The following is a 20,242-nucleotide window of genomic DNA, read 5'->3' as shown; positions in this document are numbered from 1 at the left end:
AACGCAGTTGATTGCTTCACACTTCCTAGCAAGATTGTTGGCTATCTGCTTTACGAAGACCCGTGCAGTCTACTATAACTAAATACTACACAGTACAGACAGCAGTTACACGAATGTACTAGCATTTTACACGTACTGTTACTGTATTCGTCGCATGGGACCCATATGATCGGTTATACCACCCAGAATTAATTAACTTGAATTTGTCACCTCTAGTTACGATGGGAAATATAATATCCATACAATCCCTTTGTAAAGCGCTACGTGTCCCATGGCGTACTGATCAATTACATCGCTACTTATGTGGACTTGGTTATTGATATGCAATTACAATTATTATTTATTTATAAGTTTTTCCAAAAAAATCGACAGATATTCACATGCCTCATTATGTTGACGATTTATGTAATTAATCGGAGAGAGTGTCATGAATACTGTATGCAACCAAAGAAAGTTTTAGGCAGACACAGTATTTACTTTAATAGGAGATATGCTTGCATCCATTAATCTCCCTTGATTATTCTGGACAAGGCGACAGTGCTGTATTCATGACAATATTTCTAGTGTATTTGCTTCTATGGGGTCAACTTGACGAGTGACCAGACCCCCCATCAAACATGGACATTCATTATAATTCATTATAATAATGAAACTAGAACACGTGATCATATTTTATCGTTAACTATATCTCAGAAGAAAAGGACATTGTTATCTGAGACTATATACAATGAAATTAAACACAATATAACAACTTTACTTAAAATGCGGTAGTCGTCGCGCCACGCATGCGCGAGGTATGTGGGTCTCATACCGTGGTCTCGTATAAACAAAGATGGCGACTTTGACTGCAGATCAATGAGTACAAACTGAGACGTTATCAAGCTTTGATTAGGTATGTTTCAGGTGATTGGAAGGTATCGAAGGAGTCACTAGCGGTAATTAGTGCAAGTCGCGCCCAGGTCAAACCTCAAACTTGTGATTTCCATTAGAAGAGCGAATTGGATTGTGGGAAAATCAATGTTTATCAACACAAATGTCGCACATGCGCAGCGTGACGACCACAGTCATTTAAGCTTACTTATGCACTCAGAAATGCATTTACAAAATGGCCATGTTTTATACTTTATATTATATTTCATTTTATTATAAACTAACCAATGAATTGTAATCTTTTGACTGCTATACTAATAAAAGAATTTTATTATTATTCCCACGAGGTGGTGAATCAAATAAACAGTTTTTGGTTTGCAAGTTTGTCACTCACTCACTTTGCCACCACAAACCCGTAAACTTAGTGGTGGTCAACTGGGTACGCCTGACACGTACCCCGAGAAAATACTTCGAAACAAATCTTTTAGCCCCCCCCCCCATGAATTATAGACCCTTGCCATTTGTGACAGCTTTCGCGGCAGCCAAATCACTAGCACGCCCTCTGGTGTCGACCTTTGTGTAAAATTGACGGAATTCATTGATTGATATTCGGCATGTATCGAGCAAATGTAGGTAGATATTTTTCGTTTCACTGAAAGTACTCTCTATTATTTGATGTTTTCTTAAACTAGCCGTAGAACATGGAAGGAAGTGAGACGAGTGGTGACGAAGAGGTGACAGTTACATCATCTGTTTTGTGTTAGCGTGTGTGTGTCGTGTACACGATCGTGTTTAAGTCGTGCATGTTATTTTCATATTTCAAAAGTCCAAGTTTTCAGTTGCATGTGTACCAATCATATATACTGTGTTGCTGTTGTTGTTGTTGTTGTGTGATGAAGCTACCGCTTGACACTCCTTTCATAGTCTCACGTGTGCTCAATCCTTCCTTCATTACTGATAACAGTCGTCTGCAGGACCATATTTTTTTTAATAAGATGGACGTGAAATACAAATACCAATCGCGTCAGAGAGTGCCTAATCAGTCCCACTGTGAATATGTTCATAGATTTTAATTGTTCAAATTCATATTTTATAATTATTTTATAATTCACGTTCATCTTCGACTATTGTCTAAAACACATGGTACATTGATTATTTATGAAATATGAATTTAATATTTAATATATATTATGGATACATATAAGGATGTATTTGTCTAAAAAAGCCGTTGTCAGTCTTTTTGTATCTATAATCAGGCAGCTTTCCGCATCAGGAAGGTAATGTTCACCTTATAATTAGTCTCAACTAAAAAAAACAAAATATCACAATATTTTGTTTCATGATTTTTCAGGTGTAGTAATTTCTAAAATATTATATTTCAGGGTTTTACATCATATTGATCTCAGACTACTAAAAAAATAAATAATAAGTTCGCTGATTAGACACTGTGATAAATTATTTGATTTGAGGAAAGCTATAGTTTTAATTGTACATGTCCTTCCATGTTTATATTTTCCAGCTGTCTTTGTCTAGTGTGTTGTGCATGGTTTTTTTTGCTGGATAGAATCACATGTGTGATATCATTCTGGCATATAATAATAAAATTATTATCTTTTAAAGGGCGGTGCTTGTCGTGCCGTGCATTTGTGTCATTTGTGTTGATAAACATTGATTTTCCCACAATCCAATGAGTTTTGACCAGGGTGCAACTTGCACTAATTACCACCGGTGACGTCTCCTTCGATATGTTACTATCACCAAAAGAATTACATAATTAAAGCTTTGTGACCTCTCAATTTGTACATGTTGGGCTGTGTAACAATCAAAGTCACCATCTTTGTTTGTATGAGACCCCTATCTCATGCATGCATGGCACGATGACCCCCCCAACCCTTTAATATTACCGGTAATATAGTAATTTTATTCCCAAAAATTTGTCATAATTGCTTGATGTCACACCAGATTTTAACTAAATTATTGTATGGTCCTTGAGATTGAATACTTCGTTAGGCGCATAATAATTGCCATTATATTGACAGTATCCAGATGCACCAGGAATGCACAATCCATTGGTGTACCACCCACAAGGTGCCAGAAATCAAGTAAATAAAGCAGTCTACTCAAAACTAGCTCGGTTATTAGAACAGATTGGCAGAACATTTGGTACAACTGGATTTGGTTTAGTTATTTTCATCTCAGCTATTGTCATTGTGTTTTGGAATGAGGTAAGTCTAATTGATTTCACCTGTATCATTTAATATTCCTACTACTAGGCTGGTCAGAAATAAAGTGTTTCCTGGCATTCGTCTATTAGTTCATTTGAAATTATAAAAGAAATCCAGCACTCATCATTTTGAAGCATAGTTTGGAAACGTAACAATATGTAAATTGCAAGCTGATTTACCTATTTACCTAGATTAATAAATTTAGAGTGATTAAAAAGTTTATCAGTTGCATAACTTGCGGATCACCGCAGTGTGACTTAAAACAGGGCAGATAAAAAACCAATATCACCATGGTGTTATGTCACATACTGCCCAACTTTTTTTTATTGTACACACTGCCTGAACATTCCAGGGTTATATTCCAGGGTTAAGTACAGATTGTGGTAAAAATAGTTCATTATTATTCAGTCCTTCAAAAAATTTGGTTGAATTTAAAAAAATCCTAACAAATTTGAATAAATATCATGAACAAGCTGTATTGTCATCCAGTGTATGTGAAATAGAACACTGAGGTTTTTTGGTGTTATTTCAGCAACTAGTTCCACTGTTACAGCAATTCCAGGCACTGATTTGATGTTGAAGTAGTGCTAGATGTTGATAACTTACTACAATAGGTTACACACTTTGTTTTCAAATTTAAATAAGTTGTAACTAGAAATATAAACATCGGCTGCAAATCAGAGGAATGATTGGCAGATATTGCCCATAATGTTTTCTATTTTTGCTACAAAGTCAGGTACACCTAGACTTTGCGGCGCGTCTGTTTTATATTCACTTTTGGTCAGTCATCGTGTTGATTGCGTGTCTACAAATCGGCATTCGTCCAAGTTGTTTAAACACCACGACGGAGAAGCAAGGAGTCAACAAAACAGTTGAAGTGAGAACAAGAGTTGTCGATTTGTATTTTCGTGGACTGTCATTTGCTGAGATTGGAGATCGAAATGGTGTTTCAAAGCAGACAGCTTATAATATCGTCAAATGGTTTTACCACCGAGAGTATCCTGCCAAGAAAGAGTAAGAGGGACCAATCCGCGACTAAAAAACTAACTGACAACATTATAAACTATGTCGAATATTATAAAACATTGCGACCGCGCATTTACGGACAGGAAATTCAACAAAAACAACCCTCCCTTCATTATTGATATACTGGATGAAGTCTTCATAGGACATATTTCCATAGTAGGAATAATGCACTTTGATCAACAATTCTGTCATGGTCAGTCGGTCAGATGGTTCTGTAAAATAACTCTACGGGTAACTAACGGTTTTTACAGTGTCACCACGTTATGCGCCCCTCTCACTGAAATAACATGCAACGCAAATTGAAGTATGAAACCATGGAGGTAATCATGATGAAACTAAGTTGAGAGCCTCGATCGTTTATTGGAGGAGAAATTCAAAACTAATATACCGCCACTTTTATGGGCGGAGCTTTCTTCCGGTTCGCTTCAAATTGCAGACATGTTGTCTGCATTATTTGTAACAATTTCTGTAAATATGAAAACAAAGTTTATAACCTATTGTAGTAAGTTATCAACATCTAGCACTACTTCAGCATCAAATCAGTGCCTGGAATTGCTGTAACTATGTCGCACTGTGGAATTATGCATGTGATTAATTTATAATCCTATGATATTTTCTCTGAGGTTGACGTCAGCATATACGCACCAGATTATCACCAGAGTAGCCTTTAGCTCAGATTGATACGAAACTCTGACGGTAATCACCCGTGTCTACCTAAGAGAAAATATTATGGGATTATATATAAATACTCAGTTCCTCTATAACTTGAATTCAATACTTGGCATGTGTGATGGTCTATGGTAATCTTGTATGTCAGCTAGATACATGCAAATACTTGATGGATGAACTACAGTCCATGTTTCCCACCAGCATCAGGGGGATTGCAAGTTTGATATGGTTAGATCCACCTGCAGTCAGGGAATTTTCGCATGTGCTATTGCAATCTATTCAGTCCAAACGCAGTCCAAAGTGTGGACTTATGTTTTGGGTTCTGTCCATTCATCTGTCCAACTTCATTTCTTGGACATCCCAAAACTTGTGTATTTTCAAAGTTAGTGTAAAAAGAAGTTGTAATGGGATAGCAACAAAAACTAATCCGGCAAACTGAACACAGTCTTTATATAGTCAGTTTGTTTCAGTATAAAATAAGGCTTTCCAATCAGAGTGCCAAATAGATAAATGAAATAAAGTTCATGTCTGTGGAACAAACTACTCATGTCTAATCATGGAAGGTACTAACGGAAGGAGCCACGACGCTATTGTTTTAGCTTTGCCCCATGATCGTTTGTCAATGTTTGTTCACAAACATTGGTTCTGTTAGCTCTTAGCACCTTCGTACAATGGGTTACGCTAGTCTCGAGCATTCGGTAATATTCGGAGCATGTTCAGAAGCAATAGACGAACCTCACATGTAAAATGCTGAAAATGGCGTCTAGTTTGAATGCTGTTGTTTCCGGAGATCTTGGCGAACTTTAATGAAAAATTAGCAGATATAACATCGATTGGAGAAGAACTTATTAACTATCGTGAATCTTTTTGTATTTGTAATGGTGATGAGACTTAATCAATGATTGCCTGTGATAATAATGACTGCATTATTCAATGGAACCATTGTCATTGCGTGGGTTTGACGCTCGAAACTATTGAAATTTTTGACCACCTGGCATCGACGAACACCACCAGAAAAGATAGTATCAAAAGAAGGGCATGCCTAGACACTTTCTCTGTGATAATATTTTTTAGGAGTCCTTAGGAATTTTTGTTGTAGACACTCAAAATCCTGTTCTTGTTACAGTTGCTAATAACTAAAACATGTGAAATCTGTGAAGTCACACGTTCATCTGTTGAATTTCCGGTTGTGAAATATGTATTTTGTCCTTTCACACCTAAACCAACTGAGTGCGCATGTATGATGACCGTAGTTTCATAATGCGCATATATTTTATGATCACATTTAAAAATCGGCGGGGTTGTATCATATTCCGCTAACTCGTTACTTGTGTAAACAATCGCAAACTATCATCGACATCAAAGATGAGCTAGACAATGTCCTCATCAGGATTAACTTGGGTTGAAACAAAAGAAAATAAGCCTGTTAAGAAGCTTAAGTGGCCACTTGAGAGGCGTCGTGGCTCCTTCCGTTAGTACCTTCCATGGTCTAATGTAACTGTTTGAGAAGATGCTGAGAATGTGGCATATATATATTGGTGTTTGTTTTCTGTTTCTGTTTGTTTTCTCAGGAGAGAGTTGTGAAAACTTCAAGAACCATAGAAGAAGCTTTAGGATTAGTAATACCATTAAAAACTAATGAAGTGGCATTTGAAGAAAATAACCATAAACTTGTACACATGACAGGAGAGCTCAGAACGGATATGGTAAATTCAAGTAAATCTATCAATAAGAAACAAGAAAGAGCGGATAGACTTCCACTAAGTTTTACATAATTATCTGAACAACATTATGAATTTTTGAGCAACATTTATTTATTAGTTAACTGGTTTTGAAAAATATTATTCCTTTGAAAAACTTTTTTTTATTGTAGATATTAGTAGATTTGGAATATGGAATCCAAATACAAGTTGTCAAGTTGAGGCGAGACGTTGAAATGTTTCAATGGGTTGAAGATAAGCGTGTTAAGCAGATAAATGAAGCCGATCAGCCTAGATCAGTAACGCTATATACCTATAGTACGTATTAATTCAATCCCACTGTATACCTATAGTACGTATTAATTCAATCCCATTGTATACCTATAGTACGTATTAATTCAGTCGCACTGTATACCTATAGTACGTATTAATTCAATCCCACTGTATACCTATAGTATGTATTAATTCAATCCCACTGTATACCTATAGTACGTATTAATTCAATCCCACTGTATACCTATAGTACGTATTAATTCAGTCGCACTGTATATGCATGGGAGTAACTCACCTTATTAAATCCAAATATTGCACCATGGCTATACAGAAAATAGTGTAGGTTCGCAAATGTCTGGGATTTAAAATAGTGGATTTCAAAATACATGTATGTGTGAGCTAATGCTCTGGAGTAGTCCACAGATGTGATTAGTTTAATGTTCAAAATCATGCATATTAATTATCTATGATATTATAAGCGAATTTCTGATATCTCAAAAAATCAGATTCAAATTGAACTTATGGTAGAGGTGCTCTGCAATAAATTAGACTGTAAAACACAGAATGATGTAAAATTAAATTTGTTTTCTGTAAGTATTATGATCTTCAATAATGTGGATCACATTGTTTTCATGCATCTCAAATAGCTGACAAATATAAGCTAATCTTAAATTTGGAATTAATTTTTATTATGTCTCAAATACGGGAGTTCTTTCTAAGCTTTCTTTGATTTTATTTTGTCTACAGGGAGACAGTGGAGTCCAGAGCTTATAGACAGTAATGACTTTGATGACAGTGAAACGTATCCCAATCCTGTGTAAGTATAACAATGGATATTTCTGTGTTGTATTTAGACACTATTGTTTTTTAGTCCCCGTTCGGACAAATCCGAAAACGGGGACTTATAATTCGGTCTCCGTCTGTGCGTCCGTGCGTACGTCCAGAGTCATATCTCAGAATCCTTTGGACCGATTCCGTTCATTCTTTGCATGTGCCTAGTACTTTATGTGGGACATATGCACATGCAGTGGTTTAGCGATTCGATTCAAAATGGCCGACTGGCAGCCATCTTGTTTTTTGAAAATGTCGTATTTTGGACATGCTTTGTCAGTTTTCATTCAACTTTAGTACATAGATCATATATGTTAGGATACATGTCCCCGACCGTTCCTGAGCCTGTGCATCTGTCCCTGTGTTCGTTCATTCGTTCGTCAGTCTGTCCAGAGTCATATTTCAGAATCCTGTGGACCGATTCCGTTCATTCTTTGCATGTGCCTAGTACCTTATGTGACACATAGGCACATGCAGTGGTTTAGCGATTCGATTCAAAATGGCTTGTTTTTTGAAAATGTTATATTTTGGACATGCTTTGTCAGTTGTCATTCAAACTTGGTACATAGATTATACATGTTAGGATACATGTCCATGACGATTTATTTCGCAATTGGATCAAAGATGGTCAACTGGCAGGCATCTTGTTTTTTTTATATGCAGTATCTTGGACATGCTCTGTCAGTTTTCATTCAAATTTAGTACATACATGTACTTTATACATGTTAGGATGCATGTCCATGACAATTTGTTTCAAAATCTGGTCAAGGATGGCCGATTGACAGCCATCTGACTTTTTGGCCTTACTACTATATTTCCACAATTTATGTACCATTTTCATTTGTATTTTCACATATCAGTGTGTTTCATAATCAGTTCAAAGATGGCAGAATAACGGCTGTTTTTATTTTTGGCCATATTACTACTACACGGAACACGTGTTTTGATGTAAATAAACAATCTGTTGTATACGCCACTTGGAACTCAAGTTTTAAGGACATGCTCTGGACAACCCCTCCGCTTTAATATGAAGAGCACAAAGGGAACTTTCAAAAATTTAATGGGGACTGTGTCATTTTCAATGACTTGTTTTTCAAATTTTTCTTCTTCCATCGCCGTTTCTTGTTGCCCTAGAACTTGAACATGTTTGCCGATAGAAAATTCTCAAGCATGTTGGGGACTATGAGAAATGAGGCACCTAACTTTCAGAATTCTGATTGGTTGATTAGTTTGGCAGCCATCTTATATTAGATTTAATTTAAACTGGAAGTGGCAATTTTGAACCCTTTTTAGCTCCGCTGACGACTTTGTCGAGCAGAGCTTATCATATGAGTGATTGTCCGTCGTCCGTCGTCGTCCGTGTCAATGTTTTACTTTTTCGACTTCTTCTTGAAAACTACAAGCCTGAATGCTTTGATACTTGGTGTATATGTACCTTGGGTAGACCTCTCTTAGGTTTGTTCATTTCATATTGATATCTTCAATTCTCTAATTTTGGTGAATATTTTTGTCATTTTTGGTAAAAAGTGATATTTTCGACTTCTTGTTAAAAACCAAAAGTTCAATTGCTTTGATATTACATATATAGATACTACATGTAGACCTTTCTCAGATTTGTTCATTTCGTGATGATATCTTCAATTCTCTAATTTTGGTGAATATTTTTGTCATTTTTGGTAGAAAGTGATATTTTCGACTTCTTGTTAAAAACTGTAAGTCCGATTGCATTGATACTATACATATTGTTCATTTTCTAATGATGTCTTCAGTTCTTTAATTGAAATGTGCATTGCTAACAGCGGAGCTATCTCAGCCGATAGGCTGCTTGTCTGAGATTCTAGTCATTTTTTTCTTTTGAAAAATGGCAAAAAACACTTCTTCTTCAGAACCACTGACACATTGATCTGAAAATTGTTTTTAGCATTTATTTATAAATCTCTCAAAAAGTTTGTGAAGCTCTGGTTTGGCTGCCTTCTCTGTTTTCTTCTAAACAAGAAGCAGTTTTCTTACAACTGCCACATTTATTCAATTATTTTTAAATTTGCCATGCTTCATCTTCAGATAGCAAACAAATAATTTAGATCAGTCACATTATTTTACCACCATTTAGTATTTTCGCCAAAAGTGACAAAAATAGAGGCATTTGTTTCTCAGGAGTGTTTTCACTATTCAACTAGATATATGAGCATATCTTCTTATGAGAAAAATAAAATAATTTTGATCAGTCACATAGTTTGGACTTTTTGCCAATACCAATACCAGTATATCTAGCATATATGGTCTTAGATTTTTACGAAAAAAAATATAAATAATTTTGAGTCACATGGTTTGGCTGCCATCTTGAATTTTCAACAAAAATGGCTAAGATTTTGTGCATTTGTTTCTCATGAGTGCTTTGACCAATTAACTTGCTATTTTGCATGTATGATCAAAATATCTTTTGAGAAAAATACCATTTTTATCAGAGTGTACATATTAGGGCATATTCAGCTTTCAAACTTGGACCCAACAAAGCTGCTCTGCAGTTTTAATTTCATATTGAAACAAGTGTGAAACAAGTACTTGTGAGTTTCATGTGAGTTTAATATGTATTTGTATACATCTGTCACCGTAATGCCATAATAAGTTACAGCGTGCCGTAATTTTGCGGTATTACACTGGGTATTTTCATCCTACCTTTGTAGGAATTTAAACGCAAATTCCAAATATGGACCAATTATGCGCGTAAGCGTCCTCCAATAATAAAAACAAACATGGCTGCCCCCAGTGATTGACCGGACCCCACACAAATAACTTCGCTCAATTTGTTCTAAACTTTTTGGATTTCGGCATTCTCATGATGTATTCCTGGGGGGAAAAGATGTATAATAATAAGAAGGCCGTACAGTGATAGTATGCAAGAAGGCCGTACCATACTTTGCAGTATCCTTGTAATAACCTCATAGTATCATTGACTGAAAGAGTTCAAACAAAAATACTGTAAAAGAATTAATTTTCACTGGTATTTAATATCTCTGTTTTGATATTTTGAGAATATTTCCCGATTTTCCTATTGTAATATAATATAATTTTATATGGATTTAAAGTGGATTTCACTTAGTAACATGATTGCAACATTAATTTAAGCATTTACAGTAATATTTGATATTAGACAGTATTAAACATTAGTAAGGATTTTCTCAAAACACTGCAAACAGTTGTGCAAAGCATATAATATACAACCTCTTACAATGAGAAATTGCTTGACAGACATTGAACTAAGGTTTTGAATTTTCGGATTTATTTTCTAATAATAACACAGTCATTGGTTATTGCAGAAAATCTGAAAATGTGATTTTGAAAATTTTTTGTTTTAATATTAACCACATGAGCAAATCTTACTAAAATATTGTTTTAGACACAGTTACATGGACAATGTCACATAAAATGGGATGTGAAACGAGTCGAGTAGTTGCCATTTCATTGAAATCGGTCACATGATGGGAAACATAGAGAAGCATGGCGCACGGCGCGCACGGCTCACACTATTGTGGGAAATGACACATAAAATAATAATTGAGAGGCCGTCAGAGAAAGGCTTAGTCCCTCAAGGTGGCAACATTTTTGACATTTTGCACATGACCAGCGAGAAATGCCAGAAACATCTCAAATATGTAATTCTACGCAGACAGAATGTATGCGCATGGCGTAATGAAGACTTGTTTACAGAAAACGAATGTTAGAATGTTTTCAAATTACATCACTTGGTCACGTGACTTTGGGCCAGAATCCCAGCTCAGTGGAACAATATGGCGATTACTAGTTACCTGCATCCTCTTTGCCATTCGCAAAGGACGCCAGGAACCAGCGAATACATAGCGTATGATATGTATTCAGTATCAATATTTCGGCGAGGGTGTTACAAATTTACACTAATGAAAAATTTTTTATTACTTTTTTTTTTTTTATGATATCTTTTTAGTGTTATGCCAGTATATAGCAAAACATACACTGTGGATAAGGTATATGTTGGAAATTTCCTGTTATCGGAAAATATCAAAGACAAAATAGACGATTATAAAGAATACAAATTATTTAGTTTACCAGACGGTGTGAAAGATGCACAGTTATATCAAGGATATATTTACCACGGCAGAGACCCATCCCATCCACAGGTATGTAAAAAATAATAAATTATAAATAATAAAATATCTGCTAAATTGTTGCCTGGTGAAAGTGCCAGTACCAAAATTATTAAATTATTAAAAATTCACAAGTTATGCTTATCATTCATTTTTATATCTGGACAACCTAAAATCCCAGCATTCAATGCGGTTTCAAATCCTGCTTCGGAAAACACTCCATGCAACTAACCTGGGTGGTATGAAATGTTCAACGCTTGCCAGGATGCAGTGACAACAGAGAATGAGTCTCCAGTGGCAATTCTTTTTATTCATACATTCTGGTACGTTTGTAATATAGTGCAATACTGGTATCTGTATACATGTATATAAAAATAATTCTGACTGTAAAGTTTTATCAAATATTATTTTCAGATTGGGGATGTTAGAGTAAAATTTAGTTACACAGGAGTTAGTGGTACTAAACATTCCACGGTGTATGTTGGACCTCAACAGAAGGTATAGTATTATTCAGTTGCTTAAAGATTTATTTCTCGCACCTTCTGGGTGGTACACCAATGGATTGTCCATTCCTGGTGCATGTCAATAATGATAATGATAATGATAATGATAATGTCAATATAATGGCAATTATAAAAAAACTGACCGGTCACTGGTAGCATAGTGGTTGTCGCTCCAGACTCATGATCAGTAGACCCAAGTTCAAATCCTACCTTAGGCTGAACATCAAAGGGTCAACCCCTACCCTGGGTGAGTGTGCCACAGACTCAATGGGAAGGCCAATTCCACTGGCCGAGATTCATTCACTAACGAATGTGACTTTGGGGGAACCTTTGTTAAGGTCCGCAGGTGCTTGTGTTCGACCGAGCCAGGATAGCTCATTAAAATTACGATTTGACAGAGAGATGGCCACACAGCCCAGTCATGTAGTCCCAAACATGAATATGACTTCTGTGGCAATTGGCACATACAAAAAAAAAAGTCAGGAGAGACAACGGTGACATTCAATGTCCAGAACTGTCGCCTGGCACAAAAATATTTGTGACATAAAAATGGTAAAATCTAATCTTACTTTTTACAAAATGTATTTGCTACCAGATTTTATCTACTGTAATTTTCAGCAAACTGGTTGTACCAGTATTCTATTCTATTTCTTATAAAAGCATCTTCATAATAAAATTGAAAACATTGTATTCCTTGCAGGTTAGTATCATTGCAAAACAAGTTGGCGCCTCTTTGAGTGGGTACCAGACATATAGCGGAGAAAGTATAGAATTAATACAATATGGACATTATAGTGCTAAAGTAAGTACAAATTTGTATTGATTGATTGTCACTTATCTGTGGATCAGTTATTCTCACATAATCTGTAACATTTTTGTGAGGTCTCTAGCAATATCAACTTTTACACATGTAAATTGAACACAGTGCGATATTGACTACAATCGATTAAAATCATGTCAGAGTTGAATTCCCCAGCCTGATTAAAATCATGTCAGAGTTGAATCCCCCAGCCTGATTAAAATCATGTCAGAGTTGAATCCCCCAGCCTGATTAAAATCATGTCAGAGTTGAATCACCCAGACTGATTACATCATGTCAGAGTTGAATCACCCAGACTGATTACATCATGTCAAAGTTGAATCACCCAGACTGATTACATCATGTCAGAGTTGAATCACCCAGACTGATTACATCATGTCAGAGTTGAATCACCCAGACTGATTACATCATGTCAGAGTTGAATCACCCAGACTGATTACATCATGTCAGAGTTGAATCACCCAGACTGATTACATCATGTCAGAGTTGAATCACCCAGACTGATTACATCATATCAGAGTTGAATCACCCAGACTGATTACATCATGTCAGAGTTGAATCACCCAGACTGATTACATCATGTCAGAGTTGAATCACCCAGACTGATTACATCATGTCAGAGTTGAATCACCCAGACTGATTACATCATGTCAGAGTTGAATCACCCAGACTGATTACATCATGTCAGAGTTGAATCACCCAGACTGATTGCATCATGTCAAAGTTAAATCATTGAGACTGCATGATCACATGTACATCAGATTTGAATAACTCCACCTGATCACATGCAAGTGAAATTTGAATAACCCCACCTGATCACATGCAAGTCAAATTTGAATCACACAGCGTGATCACATGCTAGTCATTTGGTTGATGAAAGAGACTGGTACAGTATGTCTATTTTAAAGGGAACATCAATGTTGTCAATATTATGGACTTTTTAATAGCAGTTATGCACTGTAATAATGAAATCGAAAAAAATTTGCAAAAACATTAATTGTAACACGAGTTATCATAACTTTAATGCAGAAAACCATACAAAAAATAATCCATTCCTATTGTGCCATATTGTTTTAAAACTGAGCGCCCCCTTGAGTTTACAACTGAGCATGGCGGTAGAATGATGACGTGTTAGTCAACAATGGTGCATGTAAATGGGATATTTACAACCACAGTAATCGCTCTATGCCATGCTGTGTTTCAAAATGCCAGGATGTTTGACCTCTAGGGGTCATGACAATAAACACTTCATTCTACTGTGATGCTCATTATTCACCTCTATACATGTACATTACAGGAAATGTTTGCAAAAGAAGAAAAGGCCAATTCTGGTATGGCATGGTCTCTCCGCTTTGTAGGTTGTTTGATATTTGCAGTAGCCATCGTTCTCATGAACAACGTAGTAACACTAATAAGTACGTATACAAGTATAATTTTTTATTAATTTAGATATTTCTTTGGCATTAATTGGATGGTCAACTAAAGACACTAGAGAATACAGGGACTGTCAGTTGCGACAAAGATCAATAATAGAATGACGTTCTAGTCTTGATCGGTTTTGACCACAGCATATTTTTCTTTATTATGTTAAACCTGTGTATCAAATATGTTCACAACAGACTATTTTTTTTTTTTTTTAAATAGACGAATCAAGATATTGTGTTACATAATCTGTTTTTCGTAGGCGTACATTACATGAACTTGTCTAAATAGAGGCAACTGAAACCTTATATCTTGATACATTTCAAGCGCACAATGAGGGCACTGTTACAGGCATGCATTGAATTCCTAATACTACTTTTCTTGCAGTTTCTTGGATTCCATTGGTACAAGAACTTGCAAAGTTAAACTCATGGTTTTTCGTGATTGGTATTTCCTACTCACTTACCGCTATCATTGCAGGACTGGCCTGGATCGCATATCGCCCTCTATTGACGTTAGGGCTCCTAATCTCTTCCCTGGTTCCACTTATCATTGCATTGCGAAAAAAAGGCCACAGAAAAAGATCCACAAATATTCTGTAATAGTAAAAAATCTCTTACATTATATCATATGACTGACATTATTAATAATGTAATAGAGAACGTGTTGTTGCATATTGTAAACTACTTTAATTATGCGAAATACAATTATCAAGAATGAAATTTTAACATTGGGAATTACAGTAGTTTTGTGAAATTTTGACCTTGCAAATATAGCAAGATCAACAAAATATTGTAATGTGAAATTTACTATTTTACTTTATTTCACAACGAGAATCAATGCTGAAATTGAATCAGGTATATAGGAAGCGAATCTCATGAAACAAACTATTTGTATTCATTGACAACAAATTTGCTAATTAGTTTTAATCGTCCTGATCAACCTCGCCAATGTGTTAAAGGAATTGGAGTAGTTTGACAGTCTTTCAATTTGTGAGATTTCTTTTGCCTGGAATACTCCCTCTATAGTTCAAAGTAATAAAAACAAAAGCATTCCTTAAATATGCCTTTGAGGTTACATTGCAGATGGTTTTCGGTAAGTTTCAATTCTCTGTAGTAATATAAATGTGTGTTAAAATGTAGTTGAAATAATAATGCATACTTTGTTAGGGGGTCATTAAAACTCCTTAGTTACCTGTCCATTTCAACAATTGTTCAAATCTCAAAATGGTTACATGTGTATAATATATAATTGTAAATACGTGATGGTAGTTTTCAAAAGAACGTAATAGAATCCGTCATCAAGTTGACACATAGTCCCACTGTATATACAATTTTTAGATTATTGAAACAAGTTTCCATGACAACATCATCGTCTGTCCATATATGTTTGTCTAAAAAAGTTGCTGTTACATTTTAGAAAAAAGTCTAAGCCTGACTCGTATGTCGTTGCATATAAATAAATAAAGTACATCCTGTCCTGTTTTGTCATGCAAATACAGTAAATCAAATATCTAGTGCACCGTCCATCACCAAGGCGATATGTAGTCAAATTTGATAGGAATCCTAACTTTGTACATATTATTGGTGCTAAACTTCAAATTGTCAGTTCACAAAATAGAGCTAATAATTACTGTATATATACGCGTTTATTATAAATTATGTTAATTGCCATTAAATTAACAACCTATCAGGAGTCACGACTCGTACACATGGTGGTGAGTCTCGACAATCAAATCTTACTTTAAAACATGACACAGATTTTTATCCTACAAATGTGGTTTTGTATTAAATACTTTCATCAGTTTATTTAATTTTTGTGCAATATTTTTTTTTTTTTTCGTACTACTGCCTTTATTTCCTAAACAAAGCTCAAGATTACAACTACAATGTCTTAGTTGCAGCCTTGTAGACTCAATTAGTTTGTTGATTATCAGCAATTTTGTATGAATTATTATAGTATGCTTCAATAATTGTAAAGTTGTATGTTTCTTGCGGTGGAAATAAATACCCAAGTATTGAAACAAAGTCATTGGTTTACAACAGTACTTTAATCTTTTTATACCTATCTGTTTATATATCCAAACCTACTCTATGATGTATTCCTTCCAGAAACCTGCTCCTTTAACTATTGTTAGTGTTTCGGATTACGCTATATAAATCCAAGAATTGTCAATGAATCTTCCATGTTTTAATTTGTACCGGTATATTAATGTCGTCACTTTCATTCATACTCGTTGACGTTATGGATATCAGCGTGGAACAGTCACATAGAAAAATATAATCTGCTGAGCTGGCATTTATCTTACATACCATATTTGCTCTAACAAACACTTGTGTGTATTATAAATTGGATCATTAAAAATATGTTGTATTTTGACCATAGACTTTAGTAAACCCGCCATTCATGCAAGTAAATATTCGGTAACAATGTTAACGTTATCTTCATCTAGTCCCAAGATTCTAAACGTTCTGGATCAGTGACAACAATTAATTCAGTGCATCTACTTCTGGATCAATACAGTTATGAGAGGAGGAATTCACAAGTTTTTGTTCTTATCGCCTGATGAAACTCCCCACAGATAGCCAAAATGATTGGCAGAAATAAAAAGCTATCAACAGGCATTCTGTTAAAGCATAATTTTGTATAATGACATATATTTACAATTTACTTGAGTGGTATTTTTTTTTAATTATTTTTATGACTTTTATGAATGACTTCCTGTGATCCTGATATTCTGGTGCTTGTTACATAATTATTTATTACAGACCCAGTATTGTTATTACCATATTTTACTCTACTTGAAACGCGCAGCACGGATACATGCCTACAATGTATGCAGGAAGACTATTGTATGCAATATGCGCTGCATGCAGGCTCCGAAAAATGTTTACTTTTTTGGTTTTTGCCAAGTTGGCCGATATAGATCACTGAACTGTGGTATGAAGTTTAGATTGTTCCAGAACAAATAAAATTATGTTGTATGTAGTGCTCTCATGTTCAAAGAAAAATATATGCTACTGTGCGTTTGTCTTATCAGCATTTAACTTTACACCTACCAAGTGACGACAAACCTACCAAGTGACGACCCTCACTATTTTTCATAATTTATATCAATAGTTGATCGAATTTAAATCAAGTTTGCGTAGGTGGATGTTCGTCAAGATAGTTAAATATGACCAACAATTCGTCTAATTCACATGTTTTATTGTAGTGCAGTATTAATGTTAATGATATATTAAAATAAAACATTGCTCTTGGACTTGTTCTGTATGTTGATTGTATTATTGCAGTCTGCCTGCAATTGATGAGTGACTGAATTATCTCTAGAGGGCGCACTGGTAAGTTACAAGGTAATTTTGTACATTTGCTCGATAATGGAATCTACCGGTATATACAAGTTGCATATCTGTGGCTTTCCATTTTTCAAGTTTCGCTTTTTTTTTTTTTCAAATTACCAAACTAGGCTAAGCGCATACTCAGCGTTAGTCTAGTTGTACAGTTGTTTATTTCATGGATCCTTTGTGCCTCTTAAAGGGCCAGTTGTGGTAAAAAATTAACATACAGTACTGCAAACACATTAATTATTATGGTTTTTAATTAATCTGCTAAATTAAATCCATGTAACACATCTATACTAATAATAGAACACATCGTTTCCTACCAAGTTCATGAATGCAGTGAAATCGCTCAGAGCATCAAAATGGTGAAATTAAATGCCAGTTAAAAAAAAAAAGGTTTTACAGTAGCACAGTTTATTGGGTGGGAACGATTCTGAAAATTCAATAGACAATACAGCATTTTTTTTTTTATAAAAGATTTATTATCCACAAAAAGAATATTTACATTATTGTATATTTCAATTGTCACTCTTATTAGCTAGAACACTCACCTGACACCCCCACTGAAAATTGAATACACAATATTATTAATGATAACTGGAATAAACCATGCAACCAGGAGAGGGATTTTTGAACATTTACTAGTAATACTTTAGAAAATTATGTTAACTATCTTGTGGGAAAAAAACCCTTTATGGACGGCACAGTTGATATACTGGAAAAGGTTATTATTAAGGTTCTTTTTGGTTAATCTTGTGATAAAAAAACAATAATTTTTGGTTGAGCTTTTAAAGAATACAGATACAAAATTGTTAACTGTCATTGCTTTTTAAACATTGTTGCAAATTTCCATCATAACTTTTCATATTTACATACCGTAGTATGTATATTAGCGACCATGTTTTCAAATTCAAAAGACACTTGAATACTGTGCTATATGCAGGATGAGTCGAAACAAACAAATATTGTATACTGTAAAATGACAAATATTCACTGGGTTTAAATTTTGCTGATATACCATTTCAGGAATATTCAGTGGGTTTTAAATTCATGGTTTTATCATTTAGATAATGTGTTCTATGCTAAATTTTACATATTCACTGGGTTTTAATTTAGCGCATTTTTCAGTCAGCGAAATAAGCTAAATTAAAACCCAGTGAATAATTAACCCTTTTACAGTATGCTGATTGGGACTCACACAGTGTGAGGACTTGGGTTGCTTGTCTCTGGGAAGACAAAGTACTGGATTTCCAAATTCAACAGGAGATTTTGCATATAGCGACACAGGCTTTCATATTCAATATAGATATTGGACCCGGATGTGCTCAGTTTGAGGAAGTGAAATTCACAGCTTTTGTTTCAGGTGATCTTTTTTTTGTCATGCCATCAATCACAGTTGCATGCATATTTTACATTCTAACAAGTTACAACATAGTCACCAAAAATAATCATTGAGAGTGTGTCGTTGCTATGACACCAGTGAAGAGCAGATCAATTTTAAATTAGTAAAATAATCCAGAAAAACATGTACAGATACAATATATAGTAGCTTGATGAAAATTTGGGTATTTGTTCAAAATGGGGACGATTTGAATGAGTCTGCACGTTGCACATGCTTAAATCGAACAAATGGTCTAATGATTAAACGATTGGGTCATAAAAAAAAATTTTAGTCAAAATATATGGTCCACTCCAGCCATGTTACATCTATTACACATATCATGAGCTTCAATATATACTAAAATGCTGAGGTAACTTAAATTTTAGAATTTGTTGCTGGGTAACAATGAACCTCGTTTTTTTTTTTTTAAAGTCTAATGGAATGTGTTTGTATGTTTAATCTCAATGAGTGGTTTGCATGAAAAATAACTAAGTAAAATTTTTAAAATAACCACAACCACTACAGAAACATCTACAAGTAGGTTTTGTACTATGTACCCAGTAAGCAACAGTCAATACATAGATCAAAACATTGCAATAAAAGTTACATGACATATTATTAAAGCGTCCACATCCCGTCATATGGGTCTCGTAGGACGCATGCAACGCATAATAGATTCACACAAAATTTGAAATGTGACGATACATATAATGCTCAGAACAATAAATTATAATTCAACTTTAGTATTCAAATAAGTATCCTGGGAAGAGGATGAAAATTAATTTCATAAAACTTATCAATTTTAGTTTTTAGTACATACATGATCGGGTTCTACAAACAACTGGACCTGGATGAGACCACACATTCCTTGTAAGATTGGGTTTTAGACATAACTGTCTGGACGGATGCACTTGCAAAAGAAAATGCAATTTAAAGTATTGTTTTAAGTATCTAACCACCATTGGGAAACTCACTTACGGGTAGTATACAAGTCAAGATATTAGCTTTGATGTTAATCTTCAGTATGAAAATTGATGTCTCTCAAAAAAACAAAATTATT

At 34.8% G+C, this 20,242-nt stretch overlaps 1 protein-coding gene across 1 annotated transcript; it reads left to right on the top strand.

Annotated features, from left to right (window-relative positions):
• The first annotated feature begins 1,437 nt into the window (after positions 1–1,437).
• On the top strand, positions 1,438–16,487 carry LOC102800642 (transmembrane protein 43-like). Its single transcript, XM_078013163.2, has 10 exons — positions 1,438–1,499; positions 2,910–3,095; positions 6,362–6,496; positions 6,664–6,808; positions 7,511–7,580; positions 11,556–11,748; positions 12,130–12,213; positions 12,919–13,020; positions 14,336–14,453; positions 14,848–16,487. Exons 1-10 carry the CDS (start codon positions 1,485–1,487, stop codon positions 15,060–15,062), a joined length of 1,263 nt encoding a protein of 420 aa, XP_077869289.1. The 5' UTR covers positions 1,438–1,484; the 3' UTR covers positions 15,063–16,487.
• The last annotated feature ends 3,755 nt before the right edge of the window (positions 16,488–20,242 follow it).

Source organism: Saccoglossus kowalevskii, chromosome 3, assembly GCF_978046115.1.
Source record: "Saccoglossus kowalevskii chromosome 3, keSacKowa6.1, whole genome shotgun sequence".
Taxonomy (NCBI): Eukaryota; Metazoa; Hemichordata; class Enteropneusta; family Harrimaniidae; genus Saccoglossus; species Saccoglossus kowalevskii.
This window is presented reverse-complemented; position numbering and strand designations above follow the sequence as displayed.